Source organism: Pelmatolapia mariae, linkage group LG3_W (assembly GCF_036321145.2).
Source record: "Pelmatolapia mariae isolate MD_Pm_ZW linkage group LG3_W, Pm_UMD_F_2, whole genome shotgun sequence".
In the NCBI taxonomy this organism is placed as follows: domain Eukaryota; kingdom Metazoa; phylum Chordata; class Actinopteri; order Cichliformes; family Cichlidae; genus Pelmatolapia; species Pelmatolapia mariae.
In genome coordinates, this window is record NC_086229.1 from 2,199,385 (window position 1) to 2,218,832 (window position 19,448).

Sequence of the window (19,448 nt, forward strand, 5' to 3'; positions counted from 1 at the left end):
CTGTTAGACACTGAGGAACAGTCCAACATTTTCACAAATACACTTCAAGGAGTTGAGTCATGTGAATATTGTCATCTGATTGGTTTGAATCCTCTAATCTGTCACAGAAAGAACTTGAGTTATAACGATGTGAGGAGTTCATGCTAAGTAGGCTATCATTAGTGGCTAATGCCAATTTAAGGTGAAAACCATTAGCAGCTAATGCTAATACCGTTTTCCCTTGCTTTATAACAATGTAAGCATCTAAATGCTAAGTAGGCAGCTGTTAGCGGCTAATGCTAATTTAGGTTGAATTAGCATTAGTTGCTACTGCTAGTAATGTTTTCCCTTGCTTTCTAACAATGTGGGTAGGTAATGCTAACTAGGCCACTTTGATCCACTCTGGATTTGTGTGACCATGATGTATTCTGACAAACTCTACATTTACAGCTGAATCCACAATAACTGTGTTATCAAGTACATATTTTTCTGTTATTGTTGTCAAACAACAGAATGAGAATAAAATAGTGATTTTAACATGACCCACAAACAGAATGAGATTAGATCATCCTATCATGTGACTTACTGAGGTCAGATAGCTCAGCGTGTGAGTGGGCGTTAAGGCACAGGTATGAGGACCTAATGGAAAACCCTGAAAACTGTGGCAAACCTCTCATTATTTCATCCTGATCAATCCAGTGTGTCAGCGTTGAAAACAATGAGCACAATCAAACTAAACTCATGTCATCATATGTTTCAGTGAAAACGTGATGGATTTCCAGGTATAAGTATGGCCACCTGTCAAAGAAGGTGAATAAATCCAAATTTACAGCTTTGAATTCATACAGATTGTAAAATGAATCGGGACTACAAAACTATGACTGACTCACTAAAGGTACAGTCATATCTGGGAGTGTGTCCTTCAAACAACCCTTAGCCTCCCTGACACTCTGACAAATTAAAGGAAAAAACAGAGCCTCAGTGGGGAGATCTCGTGGCTTTGTTCTGCTGTTGCTGCATTAGAGACCCCTATACATTGATATTTTTAAAAAGCTCTGGCTGAAATACAAACAGCAAAATATGATACAGATTAATGACATCATCAAAAACACAAGACTAGTTTTAAATTATCAATGCCGCGTCTGCTGTTTATTAGATAAGCCACATGCATTATGATCACTCAATACAATCATATTCTGGTTATAACGGCATTAAAAACTATTGAGGCAATATTTTCAGCTTATATGGCTGAAACATTTTCAAATGATGAGCTTCCAACAATGAGTGAAACAGTAAGAGTGGAGAGTTTGGAAACATCTCAATAAGAAAGCGAAATCAAACGTTTGGATTCATTTTAATGAGCTCAGACTTGTTGAAAATGAAGAGGAGCTGGTTGTGAACTGAGCTTCAGAGAAACACAACATACTGATATTCACTGTGAAGCTTTGAGTGGAAAAAGACAAAAAAAAACATGTGGATCCTGGAATAATGGGAGCTTCCATCTTTAAAGGAATGAAGAGGAAGAAGTTTACAAGAAATCATTCAGAACAGTTTAAAACATCAACTGATTGAATCCATGAATCTGAAAACGTGTTTGTGAGTGAAAGAGACAGACATGTACAGACTGAACTATCTGTTCAACAGTCAGAGTGTTTCTCTAACAGGAGACACTCTTTACACTCAACTCAGCACAGGGACACTGAGGAACCAGGACTAACCCAAAACCCAGGATAAAGAGTTTCAGTGAATGTGGTGTTGAAGGTGTGGAGGTGGATCAGAGTGTCAGAGGAGAGACTGTAGAAGGACAGAGTGCCAGCAGGACAGTCCACATACACTGCTACTCTGTTGGAGGGGGATGAAAAGAAGGAGGAGAAGTAGAAGGACGACGATGAGGAGCAAGAGATGAATGTTGTTTCTTTATTGTGCCTGACAGAACGGGGGCCATTATCAGAGCAGTCCAGACTCCAGGACTGATCATTCTGCCCAAACACACAGTCATCACTGTTGCCTTTCCTTCTGATTCTTCTGTAACTCACTGATATACAAATGTCTCCTCTCCACTCGACCTCCCAGTAAGAGCGACCAGTCAGACCATTTCTACACAGTAGCTGAGGAGCATCAAATCTGTCTGGATGATCAGGATATGACTGAACCTCCTTCACATGTCCCACCTTCCTGTAGTCGTCAGACAGTTTGAGGTTTGTGTGTATTGTGTTTGTGTCGATTGTGAGTTGACAGGAATCTGATGGAGAGAACAAAGACAATCCAGCTGCAGTTATTGATCCATCATCTGTTCATTGATTGACACTTTGATGATGACTGCTGACATCAGAGATGTGAATGAGTGATGTGACAGTTTGAAAATGGTTGAATGTGTGCTGTTTTGTTTTCATGAATCACATTGAAAAAACACACTTACACTTCCTCAGACCTGGTGTCAACCATTGTTCTCCAGCAGGCTCCACCCTGAAAGGAGGAGGGGGGTCAGACCAGCACAGTCTGTTTCAGCATGCACACATGGACATTAAATGGCTCTCATACACATAATGTTAGACACTGATAAAGGAACAGTCCAACATTTCACACTTCACACACTTCAATTCATACGTGGATCAAACTGCTGATGATTTGGACTGATCCTGGATCTTTCAGTTCTTTAAAGCAGTTCTTAGATGGTCATCACAGCAACAAATCTATTAAGTCTGTTTTTTCTTACTTCTTTCATTCTTTCTTTTTACCAGTCACAAGTATGCTAGCCAGAAGCAACTTATGAAATTATTTTTCTATTTTTTAATTATATAGGGATGGTTAAACCCAGTATGCAGAGTTTCATTGAGCAGCGGCTTCAGTGTTTACACCCAGGACCAGCTGTTAGCGTTTAGAAACCAGCTGATACACCCTAGGGGAAGACCAGAGAGTTACGACAGAGAAGACAGGGCTGTAGAGCTGGAGCTAAGTGTTTGGAGCGGAAGAAACAGTACAAACCATCTGTACCCTTCATCATTATGGCGAATGTCAGATCGTGGCTCAAGAGTTTTAATCGGAAGGTTGCCAGTTCGAGCCCCGGCTCGGACAGTCTCAGTCGTTGTGTCCTTGGGTGAGACACCTCACCCGTTGCCTACAGGTGGTGGTCAGAGGGCCCGGTGGCGCCAGTGTCCGGCAGCCTCGCCTCTGTCAGTGCGCCCCAGAGTGGCTGTGGCTACAATGTAGCTTGCCATCACCAGTGTGTGAATGGGTGAATGACTGGATATGTAAAGCGCTTTGGGGTCCTTAGGGACTAGTAAAGCGCTATACAAATACTGGCCATTTACCATTTACCATTTCCCTAATATGATTGAGCTGACCAGACTTCACTGGGGGAGCACTGGGTCGTAATCCCCTCTCAACGGTGGGGGGATTGCAATGTATATGAATGGGAGATGGTGTAAATTGGGGCACATCAGTGTTAAGGAGCAGCGCTGTACATGAGATGTGGCGCTATTAGTGGTTAGCATCCGACTATATTACCAGCTGCGGGAGTTCTCGCAAGTCATTGCAATGACTGTTTACATTCCGCCAGCGGCATATGCAGCAGGAGCAGCACATCACACACTCAAGCCTTTATCCTCCCTTCTGGGGATTTTAATAACTTTTCCTTGTCCTCCGCTCTTCTACTTTCACCCAGAATGTGGATTGTTTTACCAGAGTAAACAGAACACTAGACTTATTGCATGCAAATAGTAAGGATGCATATAGAGCATGCTGGAGGAGCAGCTCCAGCAGAGCAACACCAGAGTTGTCTGGAGGGGACTGAATACCATCACCGGAAGGAGCACAGTGAACAGAGAGTGTCCAGAGCCTAGAGACTAGGTTTGGGCTAATAGATTGAACCAGTTCTTTATCAGGTTTGATTCAGAAGCCCTTCCCTCTCCCATTGACCACACACTTAATGAAGACCATGGAAAGGATCATACTACACCACTTTTCTCCCTCTAGTCGGGAGAGACCTAGACCCACTGCAGTTTGCCTACCAGCCGAACATCGCGGTGGATGGCGCTGTCATCTACCTGTTGTGTCAGGCCTTGTCTCATCTGGAGAGAGCCAGGTGCACTGTGAGAGTCATGTTTTTTGATTCCCCCAGTGCCTTCAATGCAATCCAACCCTCAGTGCTAAGGGGGAAGCTGCAGGGAGCGGGAGTGGACCATCAGTTTTTCCTCATGAATTATTGACTACCTCACCAGTACACCTCAGTATGTGAGGCTGCTGGACTGTGTGTCTGAGGTGGTAGTCTGTAGCATGGGGGCCCCACAAAGAACAGTACTCGCCCCTCTCCCCTTCACCCTGTACACTGCAGACTTCAGTTATAACACGGACACTTGCCATCTCCAGAAGTTCTCAGACGACACTGCCATTGTGGGTCAGGTGTCGGAGGGAAACGAACTGGAATACAGGGGGGTCATCAGTGACTTCATCAGCTGGTGTGAACAGAACCACCTTTGCATCAATGCCAGCAAGACAAAGGAGCTGGTGATTGACTTCAGCAAGAAGCCACCTTCTATTACACCAGTGAACATCCAGGGTTTGGACATTGAAACGGGGGAGGAGTAAAAATACCTGGGTGTTCACCTCAATAACAAACTGGACTGGAGCACTGTAACCAAGAATAATTTCCCCTAGAGATCAATAAAGTATTCTGATTCTGAATCAAAATGAAAATTTCTCTATGTGGTTTTTCTACCACAATGTCGTTTAAAAAAGATTCAATATGATTTATGTTTTTCTCTTTTGATTAAGCAAAGAGTTTTACCTGGTTTCCTAGTCTTTGTGCTATTATTAAATATAAATCTATCTGGTGAATAAACTGAATTTTGTCACATCTGCATGAAACAAACAGGAAGTGAGTGAAGGACACAGAAAGTGTTTCCAGCTGTTCCTCCTCTATCAGACAATCTCTCCATACCTGAGCGTCTCCAGTCTCCAGCGTGGATCATTCTGTCCATCTGACAGCACTTTCATGCCTGAGTCTCCTGGATGATTGTAGCTCAGGTCCAGCTCTCTCAAATGGGAGGGGTTGGAGCTTAGAGCTGAGGCCAGGAAAGTACAGCCTTCTCCTGTGATCAGACAGCCTGACAGACTGCAGACACACAAAAAACTATTGATCTGTGAACTTTACTGGAGTTTAAAATTTCAATTTTTCCAGAGAGAGAAAATCCAAAAGTCAGACAGTCAACTATAGGCCAGAGCAGAGAAAAGTTATTGACAGTGGCATGTAAACGCATCAGCAGTAAAAAGAAAAAAATGCTCATGAAAAGTCTTGCAGAAGCCCAAATATCATGCCGTATAATTATGGGATCGTTCAACATCAGCTGATCAAACATTCTGCTCATCACCTTACTACGCATTCTACTTTTAGATTCTCTAGGAACCACAAGTAAGCCAGCCGTCTGTAAGTGGAGTGCTCCATTAGTATCCAAGGTCATTAAGATATGATTGGGGATTTTGAGTTTAGTTCTAGATTTAACAGGGAGCCTATGAACAAAAGCTAATATGGGAGGAATATAATCTCCGTTTCCAGTTTAAGGTTGTACTCTCACTGCAGCATTTTGGGTCAACTAAAGGCTTTTCATGGAGCTTTTGCAAAAACCTGACAACAAATTACAGTTGTAAAGCCTATAATAAAGGTATGAACTAGTTTTCCATCAATCAGATATATTGGTTTTCATTCTGCAAAAGAAGAATTGTCTAAATAGGAAACGACTTTAAAAACATCAGACTGGTTGAGTAAATCTGCAGTCACCAGATACTGAAAAAGTCACTGGGATGAAAACCACTGCTGAAAACGCTGTCCAAATAATCAGAATCTACTCTCTGGGAGAAGCTTGTAATGGAGAAATGATAGCTCCTGTCAATCATCTTACTAAAGTGTGTTTCATCAACAGAATTCTTATCACAGAACCTTTAGAAATTTATAACAGTCTTACCTCATTGTAAGAAATGCAGAAATCTTTTTAACATCACACAGGCAGAATGTTTCTATTTTAGAAACATTCAAGGATATATCTAATTAAAAAAATATCTCAGATTTCTCACAGTGTTAACATTATTAAACATGCAACAATTCACCCAAAAGTAAATGAAAAATTAATGGTCACCAAATCTATAACCATAATCATCCATCCCACTTTGAATGGAGCCAGCAGCTCCCATTTTTATAAATGTGGCCAAATTTATAAAATCAATATTATCGCTGTCCTTAGAAAATGCGGTTTTTACTGTTGCCTCCCGCATGAAATACCAAGGTTTTATTCAGAAAAAAAAAAACATTGCGTGTATTTTTTATGAAGACTCTGGTTTTACTTGTCCCATCAACACAATTTAAAAACTGGTATATAGTTTGAAGTCCAAACTTTCAACACAATTTGAAATGGTGACTAAGCGTGCATCTAGTTGCTGTGTCATTCTAAATTATTCATGTTATTTAGGCATGCCAGCATGTCCATCAACCCCAGAGGGTTAAACAAATATGTAGGACTGTTTTCTTCCATTTGCGCAACATCTTTAAAAGTAGAAACATTCTGTCTCAGATTGACGCTGAAAAACTAGTTCGTGCATTTATTACTTCTAGGCTGGACTACTGTAATTCATTATTATCAGGATGTCTTTTTTTAATTTAAGCATTTATTGGAGTTATGCATAAAATATAATACACATTATTTGATGGCTTCCTTTGCTCTAAGACTCATATTTGTACAGTAGTCTAAGTGGTCGCCATCACTTCAAGTACCATTCCTTCATGCAGGTATAATAGAAAAAGAGAAGGAAAAACAAACAAACAAACAAACATATGTACAGATAGATAGTTTTTAACTAAATACATCCAGGATGTCTTAAACTCCCTGAAAAGCCTTCAGTTAATCCAAAATGCTGCAGACAGGGACAGGGACTAGAAAGGGAGCATATTTCTCCTATATTGGCTTTACTTCATTGGCTCCCTGTTAAATCCAGAATTGAATTCTATCAATGCTCAAACTTTCACAAACCAAGAGGAGTGTTGGTATCCATCAGCAGTTGTCCGGGAGGGGGACAAGGCGAGGACTAGCCCTTCAACCCCCGGACCTGGGCCCACTGAAGGTCACCAGGTATTGGCAGATGCAAGTGGACTTGGATCAGAGGCTAATTTTTCCCACAAAGATCATAACAACTAAGAACTCATCCTTTGGTCTAACTCCCGAAAACTTGCTTACTTCATTGAGCTGACGGTACCATAGGAGGATGCAATTGAGGAACCATTTGAGCGTAAGAAGCTGTGGTATTTCACCTTGGAAGCAGAGGACAGAGGCTGGAACATGAAAGTGCCCCCGGTGGAAGTGGGGTGCAGGGGCTTTGTTGCAAGTACAAGAGCAAAACTCCTTAGAGAGACTGGAATCACAGGACAGGCGCAATGGCAGGCTATAAGAGAATTAGCTAACACTGCTGAGAGGACCAGTCACTGGCTATGGCTAAAGAGGGTTGACATCACTTGGGCAGCGAAGGCAATCAGCTAACCGGGAGACCTACGCCCAGGATTGATCAACCTGTGGCAGGCCTGCACCAGTAGGCCTGCGTCAATAGGGTAGAAAACCTAACAATAGAAATTTTACTGGTTGACTGATCCAGCTGTCTCAGGGCGTCCTGGGGGCTGTGCAGCTAACCTCATGGTAGTGAAAGCTAACGAAAATGTTCCGCTCTTCTCCCCTCTGCTCTTTTTTCCCTTTTCTGATAGGCAGTGGGGAGGTAGAGTTTACAGCCCGATGTGGCAGGGAGGTGTGGGATGCCAGATCAGGTGCCCCCCTTCCTACTCTGCTCTCTCCAATCTTGTCTCTTTTCTCTTACTTCTCTCTATCACCTTTTCTGTCCCTTTGAAGAAGTAAGGCTCCTTAAATATTAAACAAGCAAGTATTACTTCTCATTTTGATGATGTGTCCCAAATTTTAATAAATATAATCTAGACTCTCGTCATTTGAAGCAATACATTATTAGGGCATAATTAGGCATCTACTCCTTTTACTGAATCTGCTTCTCACATTCAAGGTCTTAAATAATCAGGCCCAATCTTATCTTAATGACCTTGTAGTACCATATCACCCCATTAGAGAACTTCGCTCTCACACTGCAGGCTTACTTGTTGTTCCTAGAGTATTTAAAAGTAGAATGGGAGGCAGAACCTTCAGTTTTCAGGCCCCTCTTCTGTGGAACCAGCTTCCAGTTTGGATTCGGTAGACAAACACAATCTCTACTTTTAGATTTAGGATACTGACCTGAGACTTTTCAGTTTACAGTTTGGACTAGCCAATCCAACAGAAAGAAGCTTCACTCCTGAATCCTGCAGGTTGTTGTTACTTAAGTCCAGGTCCCTCAGATGAGATGACAGGGAGCTGAGAACTGAGGGCAGAGCTTTACAGGTTCTATCCGAGAGGAAACAGCCACCTAGTCTGAAAAATGACCAAGAAGGCAGATTACAGTTGTCTGAAATGATGTCCAGCAAGGAATTGGAAAAAATTCTCAAAAGTTTACAGACAGTGCTAAAAATGTGATATTTGTGACCAAATTTGTGCAACCAGGAGCTGGAAAATTTGGAGACACTAGACCAAGCATCTTGGCCACTTTCCCAATTATAATATTTATGATTTTTTTTCTGCCTGTTTTAGTTTCTTGCCCTTTGAATGATGTGAAAATAATCCGTTGATCTTCTTTTAAATTAAATTCTGGCTCATGATTGCAAATGAAATCTAAAATCCATTTGTATAATTCTCAGCCTGATTCTGGAATGTAAAATCACAGCCTTTGAGCAAAATGTGCTTTGTACTGCTCCACTGCAATTTCTGACAACTGATGGCCCAGCTGCAGAGGTGGGAAGTAATTAAATAAGAATACTTTGACACTTTCCTTAAGTAGAGTAGACCTTTTAGCTACCTGAACATTATTTTTGAAAACTTCTTACTTTTACTCCCTAGATTTTTAAACAAATAGCTGTACTTTCAAATCCTTACATTAAACAAACAAACAAACAAAGACTGGTTACTTTAAGGTCAACTGCATCATCTATTATAGTTGGGATTTTAAGTGGGCTTGAAATACTGCAGGTGTCCGTATGTTGTGGTTGCAGTGGGAAACTACGTTCACACTTAAAGTAATACGCAGTTTCTATCAGCTCAACACACATCAGTAAACACACTTTGCAAGAAAGTGTTTTTGCTAGCCAAAGCTCCAGCTTTCAAAGGCAGAGAAAAGAGTGTAAAGTAAGTTCACTCAGAGATGGTGTTACGTCCCTCTGCAGCCCCTAGTCATCGCAATGTGTTCAGCTGGTGCTAATTGGCCACACCTAGTCAGGTGTGGATAAAGGCATACCTGAGGCAAGTTTTCTGGGAGCTCACTAGTCTTTGCCTTGGTGGCACCAGCCATTTCACCCATCCTGCTATGTCATTTTAAGATAAAACCTCTTCTGACTAGGGGTTAACACTCTGGTAGTCGTCTCCTTTTTTTTTTATGTTGCGGCTTTTGAGCCGGGTCGTAACATAAGTGGGGGCTCGTCCAGGATCGTTTGGACATTTTTGTGGAGACTGAATATCATTTTTTTGTATTGCTTTTAAGTGGGTGAGTGATGGTGTTCACTGTATTGGGCAGAGTCTCTTTAGTAAGTGTGTTTCAGCTGGGTGGCTTTGCTGCCCTTCCATCGAAGCACTTGTTTGTCGTTTTGCTTTGTTATTTTTATTTGTTGTGTTTGGTGGTTATCCTGGGTGGGGGTACGCTTCAGGGTTTGGTGGGAGACTGTACCCCTGGTCTGCTGCCTGCCCTTGAGTTTGCGTTTCAAGTTGCCTCGAGCCCGGTACACCACTGAAGAGTAGATAGGTAAAGTTTTATTGTTTTTAGCGTTTTAGGCTGGGAGTTGCACATAGTAAATCAGTGGCACCAAACTTAGCAGGAGGTTTGAGACCATTCATTAATTATGGTATTGTAGCTGAGGCAGGTAGGCCGTTTTTAAGTTGGCATAGCGTGTACACCGAGTGTGCATCTCATATGTCAGTGTTGTTGGATGCTACTGAGATCCTCGTGTGGTGAGTGTTTTGTGACCTGTGACCTTTAGTGTTGTGGGGAATATGGCTACTTTTGTTGGATCACTTGTGAGTGTTGCTGGCCAGGTGATGGAAATGACACTGAGGGGTGCTGAGCCACCCTTAATGTGATCGTTGTGTGGCCATAGCTCTCCATTTTGTGGTTGGTCACAAGTATGCTTGCTTTACTGAACCTTGTGGATCAAAGTAACTTGTTGTGGTATAACGCCGCTGGTATGTGACCGTTTGTGTGGAGGAGACCACAAATCACTTGTGTGTGATTATTCGTGGCTGCTCTCATTTTGTGTTGTAGCATTGTTGAATAATCGTTTTGAGTTTGTGACTGTTGTACTCCTTTGTGTTGGTCATGTTACTTTTTATGTGCGTTCAGTGTGGCAACTTCAAATCCTCATGCAGGGGCATCCCCATGCTTAAAGATGCCAACTATAATGTGAACACTGTGCTTCTGTTAGCTTTTACTTTTATTTCAGGTTTGTGGGTCAAGGACCTGGAAGGTTCAGAGGGGTTTTTAATAAATTTAGGGGTCCTAGAGGAACCCTTTTGAGGGAGGTGGTGTTACGTCCCTCTGCAGCCCCCTGGAGAATGACCTCAACAGCATCACAGACTGCATTACGGATTACATGAACTTCTGTGTGGACAACACCATACCCATCAAAAAGGGTCTTCACCAACAAAAACCAACTTCACCGACAAGGTCGAGAAACTTACCCTGGACCCAGATGAAACCATGGTGTCCTTTGATGTAGTCTCTCTCTTCATTTGCATACCCACCACGGAAGCAGTGGAGACTGTCAGAAAACAACTACAAGAAGACAGCTCCTTGGAAGACAGGACCAACTTCACACCCGATCAGATCTGCACACTGTTAGACCTCTGCCTTACCACAACATACTTCAAATACAACGAAGGCTTCTACAGACAAAAACATGGCTGTGCCATGGGCTCCCCCGTGTCACCTATTGTAGCCAACCTTTACATGGAGGAAGTGGAAAGGAAGGCTCTTTGCTCTTTCAAAGGAAGAGTACCCAGCCGCTGGTACAGACATGTAGACGACACCTGGGTCAAAATCAAGACACAAGAAGCGGAATCCTTCACTGCGCACATCAACGCTGTGGATAAAAACATCAAGATCACCAGGGAAGACACAAAGGATAACTGTTTGCCTTTCCTGGACTGCGCTGTGCACATTGAAGAGAATGGCAACCTCAACATCGAAGTTTACCGGAAGCCCACACACACGGACCAGTACCTCCTCTTTGACTCCCATCACCCTCTGGAACACAAACTTGGAGTAATTAGGACCCTACACCACCGGGCAGAACATGTTCCCTCTAAGCCTGAAGGGAAAAAGAAGGAACACACACATGTAAAGGAAGCACTCAAAACATGCGGTTATCCTAACTGGGCGTTCATAAAGTCAGCAAAGAGGCACAGAAAAGAAGATCAGACACCAGCGAGGGAGGATAAGAACGACAGACGCAACAACGTTGTCATCCCCTATGTAGCCGGTGTATCAGAGAAACTCAGGAGAGTTTTCTCCATGCACGACATCCCAGTGTACTTCAGAGCCAGCAACACACTCAGACACAAACTGGTTCACCCGAAAGACAAAACTCCAAAACACAGACTGAAAAACGTGGTGTATGCTGTACAGTGCAGCGAGGAATGCCCAGACCTCTACATTGGAGAAACCAAACAGCCACTTCACAAGCGCATGGCACAACATAGAAGAGCCACCTCCACGGGACAAGACTCAGCAGTCCATCTGCATCTTAAGGATAAAGGACACTCTTTCGAGGATGCCAATGTTCACATTTTGGACAGAGAGGACAGATGGTTTGAAAGAGGAGTGAAAGAGGCCATCTATGTCCACTGTGAGCGACCATCTTTGAACAGAGGCGGTGGTTTACGACACCAACTGTCTGCCATCTATAAACCAGTTTTGAGTTCCCTCCCCAGACGCCTTAATGCCCACTCACATCCTGGGCCATCTGACCTCAGGAATTCGCATGACAAGGTGGGGCCAGGTTTCACAATGAGCTCACCCGAAACCCTGGCTGATTAGGTCCCACACCCGCTTTCACACCTTGGCTCATGTGATTAGAGGATCACCAGGGGGTTCTTTGTCCCTCTTTGGGGGGATACTCCCACTGGGTTTAAATCTGGGACTCTCGGCCATTTGACTCTAGAACTGAAGAAGCTTCTCGGATGAGAGGTGAAACGTCTTCAAGCAACTCAAAGAAGTCCAGACGCTTTTCTTTGCAAACTCCTTTGACTATGATGACCTGGATGACTGAGAACCTTCACAGACCATCAAAAAGGTGTTTTTCTAACAACAAGCCATGGATAAATCCTGAAATTAAGGCTCTCCTCAAGGAGAAGAAGAGAGTCTCTAGATCTGGAGACAAACAGGAGCTGAGAGTTGTCCAGAAGAAGCTGAAATGGAAGATAAGGCAAGGAAAGGAAAACTACAGGAGGAAGATGGAAGAGCAGCTGCAACAGGACAACATCAGAGGGGTTTGGAACAGCCCGAAGACAATCTCAGGGCAAAAACTAACCCCCCAGGCTGCAGGAGACTTGGGGTGGGTGAATGAGCTAAATAAATATTTTAATAGGTTTGATCAACCACCCACCCCTCCCACAGCATCGTCCCCCCTGCTGCAATCTCCTTCATCTTCAGGGACTGCCTGTCCTTCATCTCAGGACTTCACACCTCTCAGCTTCACACCTCCCAGCTCCCAGTCATCACACCCATCCCCGGCTTCTGTGGACTCCAACATACACCCCCCTCCCCCAAAATCCACTCTTTCTATCTCAGCACTTCAAGTGAGGAACGAGCTTCTCAAGATCAAGGTGCGGAAGGCTGCAGGTCCAGATGGCGTCAGTTCCAGGCTCCTGAGATGCTGTGCAGATGAACTGTGTGGCATCCTGGGATATCTGTTCAACCTGAGCCTGTCACTGGGGAAAGTACCACAGCTGTGGAAGACAGCCTGTGTGGTACCGGTACCAAAGACCTCCCATCCCAAGGACCTCAGCAGCTACAGGCCGGTAGCCCTGACATCGTATTTGATGAAGACCCTCGAGAGGTTGGTTCTAAACCATCTGCGCTCCCTGGTGAGGTCTAAATTGGACCCGCTACAGTTTGCTTACCAGCCTGGCAGTTGGGTGGAGGACGCCATCATCTAACTCCTGCAAGATCTGAAAAATGCTGTTCACAAACGCTGTCCATCTAATCTGACTGAGCTGGAGCTGTTTTGCAAAGAAGAATGGGCAAGGAGTTCAGTCTCTAGATGTGCAAAGCTGGTAGAGACATACCCTAAAAGACTGGCAGCTGTAATTGCAGCAAAAGGTGGTTCTACAAAGTATTGCCTCAGGGGGCTGAATAATTACACACACCCCACTTTGCAGTTATTTATTTGTAAAAAATGTTTGGAATCATGTATGATTTTCATTCCACTTCTCACGTGTACACCACTTTGTATTGGTCTTTCACGTGGAATTCCAACTAAATTGATTCATGTTTGTGGCTTTAATGTGACAAAATGTGGAAAAGTTCAAGGGGGCCGAATACTTTTGCAAGCCACTGTATGTGGCTTTCCTTCTGCTGTTACAACCAAATTTCCCCTTGTGGGACAATTAAATGATTATTCTATTCTAATCTAATCATCTCAATGTGTTCAGCTGGTGCTAATTGGCCACACCTAGTCAGTAGGGGTGCAACAATACTCGTATCGATATCGAACTGTTCGATACAGTGCTTTCGGTTCGGTACGCATATGTATCGAACAATACAAATTTTTTTATTTATTTTATCAACTTTTCTTCTGACGATGCTGTCTGTGTTGAGCGCTCAGTGGATCTCCGTTCGACTACTCCGCCTAGGCTGCACTGTCAAGTGCAGATACACCGAGCGCAGCGCAAGCTAGCAAGACAGAAGCTAAGCTCGTTGCAACATGGCAACTGCCTCAACGCTACCCAAAATTGAACCTCCCCCACCCTCATTCAGATCTGGCGTTTGGAACTATCTTGGTTTGCATGTGAAGCATGACCCTGATGGTAAGCGCGTCATGGACAAAAATAAAACAGTATGTCGGATGTGCCATGCAATGCTTGGTGGGAACTAGTGCGTTAGCGCAGTTAGCTTGTTAACGTGTTGACGTCGTCCAGCCCCACGCACGGGGCGATCCGCGGTAACTCGTTAACGGAGATTTGCCGTGTTATGGCGTTAAAGTCATTTTAATGAGATTAACACTGACAGCACTAGTGGGAACACAACGAAGATGACTGCACATTTACGCTGACATCATCCTAGTGCAAACACAAGTGGAAGCAGACAAAAACAACAAGCACGCATGCTACAAACTTTACCCGAGTCATTTAGACAGCCGTTAGCACATTATTCTCCTTATGGGGACCTGATATGTTTAATATGCTGCTGAGAATATAGCCCAGAAGAAGCGTATAGTATAGCTTTTATTTTGGAAAGAGCCATTTCACTGTCATAAACTCTCTTCTCAGGTATGCCTTTATCAGGTGTGGATAAAGGCATACCTGAGGCAAGCTTCCTGGGAGCTCACTAGTCTTTGCCTTGGTGGCACCAGCCATTTCACCTATCCTGCTATGCCATTTTAAGATAAAACCACTTCTGACTAACACTCTGGTATTCGTCTCCTTTTTTTTTTTTTTTTTTATGTTGCGGCTTTTGAGCCGGGTCGTAACAGATAGAGATAGACAAGAGAGGTTAGTAAGATGAAGACCAGAGCTGACCACTGAGCAGGAGACAGTTTATCTGTGGAGAGACTTCCTGATCTCAGGGACTGTTGGATCTCCTCCACTAGAGAACGATCATTCAGTTCATTCAGACAGTGGAACAGATTGATGCTTTTCTCTGCAGACAGATTCTCACTGAGCTTCTTCTTGATGTACTGGACTGTTTCCTGATCGGTCTGTGAGATACTTCCTGTCTGTGTCAGCAGACCTCGTAGGAGAGTCTGATTGGTCTCCAGTGAAAGACCCAGGAGGAAGCGGAGGAACAAGTCCAGGTGTCCATTTGGACTCTGACTAACACTCTGGTATTCGTCTCCTTTTTTTTTTTTTTATGTTGCGGCTTTTGAGCCGGGTCGTAACAGATAGAGATAGACAAGAGAGGTTAGATTAAGAGTTAAGGATTGCCCAGTGACACTTGATAAACTGGATATTTAAAGCTTGGATGCAATGTCATCATTTTTAATCACATATTAGTTTTGAACATAATGCGTTTTGATAAATTATGTATTTTCATTTTGTGAAACACCCTGCAAAATAAACTAAGCCATTATAACTGTGTTACTCAAATGTTAGATGACAATTTTGTGCAGGATAAAATAGTTAGTTTGCATGAATGTGGTTAATTTCCAGTGAAGCAATGCATTGGACTGCTGTAAGGTGGCTGCGATGCACATGGTCAGATTTAGGTTACATCAAGAGTAGCAAAGATTAATTTGCAATTAAGCAGATGATGCTTAGATTCATTCATTGAATTCCAGGAACTTCAGGTCTCAAGTGCCAGTGTCCTTTAGGTTTTATATGTATCCTTGATGCAACACAGCTGATTTAAATGGCTAAATTACCTCCTCAACAGCCTGGTAATGAACTAATTTGATTCAAGTGTGTTGACGCAGAGGGATATCTGAAACTTGCAGGACACTGGCCCTTGAGGCCTGGAGTTCCCCACCCCTGGTGTAGAGGTTTTACATCAACTGTGATAGCTTGTGAAACATCTGCTGACATCTGGTTAAATTCAGTAGTGTAAATCCAGCCTGCACACTAAAAACGTACTGAATCACCTTAGAAATGATTTTGAGTTGTGATTCTTTTGAACCACTGCACAGATCTTTAGGTTCCCCAACCTGCTCAATCTCACTTTAATCCTTGACTATACTCATTTTAGTGATTAGTTATGGAGGTAAAGCCATCCTCTACAATGTATGCAAGAGATAATAGTTACTTTTCAAAATTCCCTTTGACAGCAGGTATCATACATAACAGCAACATGGACTTTCAACTTCCTCCAAAGATTTTCTATGGGATTTAGATCTGGAGATTGGCTAGGCCACTCCAGGACCTTGAAATGCTTCTTACGAAGCCACTCCTTTAATACCCGGGCGATGTGTTTGGAATCATTGTTATGCTTAAAGACCCAGCCACATTTCATCTTCAATGCCCTTGCTGATGGAAGGAGGTTTTCACTCAAAATGTCACGATGCATGGCCCCATTCATTCTTTCTTTTACACGGATCAGTCATCCTGGTCTCTTTGCAGAAAAACATCCCCAAAGCATGATGTTTGCACCCCCACGCTTCAGGTAAGTATGGTGTTCTTTAGATTAACTCAGCATTCTTTCTCTTCCAAACACGTCAAGTAGAGTTTTTACCAAAACGTTCTATTTTGGTTTCAGCTGACCATGTGACATTCTCCCAGTCCTTGTCTGGTTGATCCAAACGGTCTCCAGCAAATGTCAGACGGTCCTGGACATGTACTGGCTTAAGCAGGGGGCCATGTCTGGCACTGCAGGATTTCTAGTGTGTTACTCATGGTAGCCTTTGTTACTTTAGTCCCAGGTCTCTACTTTGCAAATAAATTCTTTAAAAATCAGACTGCAATTTTCTGGATTATTTTGTCTCTCAAAGTTGAGGTATACCTACGATGAAAATTACAGGAATCTCATCTTTTTAAGTGTGAGAATTTGCACAACTGATGGCTGAATAAATACTTTTTCCCCCACTGTATATGCTCTAATTTTGATAAAATGACTGCCAGAAGTACTTGATGTTGACATCTGAATTAAACTGGAGAGTGCACAGGATCAGGCAGGACAGAGATAATAATGCTACACCAAGAAAAATTATAATAAAATTACTCAACCGCAGTAAATGACTGAAGGTAATGTGTACTCAGTGGGAGGAGATGCAAAAATTGTGTCTAATAATCAGTGAGTAAGATTTTTCTTAGATCATATAACAGGAACACACACACACAAAAGGACAAATTATTCAGTTCACCATCAGTTGCAGAGCCTAGGTATACAATACAAACTGCTTAGCAGTCAGGCTGATTGTAAAATACAAAAAGCATGCTCACAACTTTACTGAAGCACAGAATTTTGTTAACCTAAGAAGACAAATAAGTGTGATTCAGAACTGGAGTAGGATCTAAAAACAAGACAGAACAGTAGTCAAATATTGGTCCTTTTCATGTGCTTCTTGAATGAAGGAAATGATTTTATTAATATCAGTTTTTACGCAATTTTTTTCTTTTTTTTTCATTATCACGTGTGGGTAAGTATCACACGACTCAAACTGTCAGCACTGTCGTTCAGTAATTTTAGAGTTTTATGAGGGGACCAGCACGCATTACACTATTATGTTTTGTTTTGTTTGTTTTTTTTTACTGTTTGAACCTGGTTGTTTAATTAATTTTAATCTTTTTCTTTTTAAGTAACAATCACATATTTACTTACAGAGCTTTGTTGGAGACTTTGACCACTGGCAGCATTCTCAGAAGAACCTCCTCTGAAGCAGAGTATTTCTTCAGGTCAAACACATCCAGATCTTCTTCTGATGACAGTAAGATGAAGACCAGAGCTGACCACTGAGCAGGAGACAGTTTATCTGTGGAGAGACTTCCTGATCTCAGGGACTGTTGGATCTCCTCCACTAGAGAACGATCATTCAGTTCATTCAGACAGTGGAACAGATTGATGCTTTTCTCTGCAGACAGATTCTCACTGAGCTTCTTCTTGATGTACTGGACTGTTTCCTGATCGGTCTGTGAGATACTTCCTGTCTGTGTCAGCAGACCTCGTAGGAGAGTCTGATTGGTCTCCAGTGAAAGACCCAGGAGGAAGCGGAGGAACAAGTCCAGGTGTCCATTTGGACTCTGCAAGGCCTTGTTCACAGCACTCTGGTAAAGATTTATTTTCTCTGGAAATGGTTTAAACCACAGCATAAACTGGAAAGGCCACCAAAAGCCTGTTGTTTGTTGTTCTTCCATTAGATTGATTCCAGAGTTGATGAAGGTCAGATGGACATGAAGAGCAGCCAGAAACTCCTGAACACTCAGATGGATGAAGCAGAACACCTTGTCCTGGTACAGTACTCTCTCCTCTTTAAAGATCTGTGTGAACACTCCTGAGTACACTGAGGCTGCTCTGATATCGATGCCACACTCTGTCAGGTCTGATTCATAGAAGATCAGGTTTCCTTTCTGCAGCTGATCAAAAGCCAGTTTTCCCAGAGACTCAATCATCTTCCTGCTCTCTGTACTCCAGTGTGGATCTGTCTCAGCTCCTCCATCATATTTCATCCTCTTGACTTTGGCCTGAACCACCAGGAAGTGGATGTACATCTCAGTCAGGGTCTTGGGCAGCTGTCCTCCCTCTCTGGTTTCCAGCACATCCTCCAGAACTGTAGCAGTGATCCAGCAGAAGACTGGGATGTGGCACATGATGTGGAGGCTTCGTGATGTCTTGATGTGGGAGATGATCCTGCTGGCCTCCTCACCTCTGAATCTCTTGCTGAAGTACTCCTCCTTCTGTGGGTCAGTGAACCCTCTGATCTCTGTGACCATGTTAACCCATTTAGAGGAAATCTGATTGGCTGCTGCAGGTCGTGTGGTTATCCAGAGGCGAGCAGAGGGAAGTAGATACCCCTTGATGAGGTTTATCAGCAGCACATCTACTGAGGTGGACTTTCTAGGGTCAGTTAGGATTGTAGTATTGTGGAAGTCCAGAGGAAGTCGACACTCATCCAGACCATCAAAGATGAACACAACCTGGAAGTCTTCAAAGCTGCAGATTCCTGCTTCTTTGGTGTCAGTAAAGAAGTGATGAACAAGTTCCACCAAGCTGAACTTTTCCTCTTTCAGCACATTCAGCTCTCTGAAAGTGAATGGAAATATGAACTGGATGTCCTGGTTTGCTTTGCCTTCAGCCCAATCGAGGGTGTATTTCTGTGTTAAGACTGTTTTCCCAATGCCAGCCACTCCCATTGTCAGCACTGTTCTGATTGGTTCATCTCTTCCATGTGAGGCCTTAAAGATGTCTTCTTGTCTGATTGTTGTTTCTGATCTGTCTGGTTTCCTGGATGCTGTTTCAATCTGTCTGACCTCATGTTCATCATTGACCTCTGCAGTCCCTCCCTCTGTGATGTAGAGCTCTGTGTAGATCTGATTCAGAAGGGTTGGGTTTCCTGTGTTAGCAGTCCCCTCAAACACACACTGGAACTTCTTCTTCAGCTTAGATGCAAGTTTCTGATGACAAACTGTAGCAGAAAGTTCTAGGGCAAAAATGCAGAATATCACTTGACGTTTAATGAAGTGCACATGGCAGTTTTATTTCAG

The 19,448-nt window shown here is 43.1% G+C and overlaps 2 protein-coding genes across 2 annotated transcripts in view; both read right to left on the minus strand.

The window, feature by feature from the left end:
* The window catches only part of LOC134615675 (E3 ubiquitin-protein ligase TRIM21-like), a 411,823-nt gene that overhangs the window by 6,053 nt on the left and 386,322 nt on the right, over positions 1 to 19,448 (minus strand). The window lies entirely within an intron of this gene.
* The window catches only part of LOC134646702 (uncharacterized), a 108,482-nt gene continuing 90,588 nt past the window's right edge, over positions 1,555 to 19,448 (minus strand). The window contains exons 8-12 of the mRNA XM_063500561.2: positions 17,569 to 19,384; positions 8,256 to 8,429; positions 4,919 to 5,092; positions 2,399 to 2,445; positions 1,555 to 2,221 (exon numbers count right to left, since the gene is read on the minus strand). Of these exons, the coding sequence (XP_063356631.2) occupies positions 1,665 to 2,221; positions 2,399 to 2,445; positions 4,919 to 5,092; positions 8,256 to 8,429; positions 17,569 to 19,384 (2,768 nt within the window). The 3' untranslated portion in view covers positions 1,555 to 1,664. The remainder of the gene's footprint in view (positions 2,222 to 2,398; positions 2,446 to 4,918; positions 5,093 to 8,255; positions 8,430 to 17,568; positions 19,385 to 19,448) is intronic.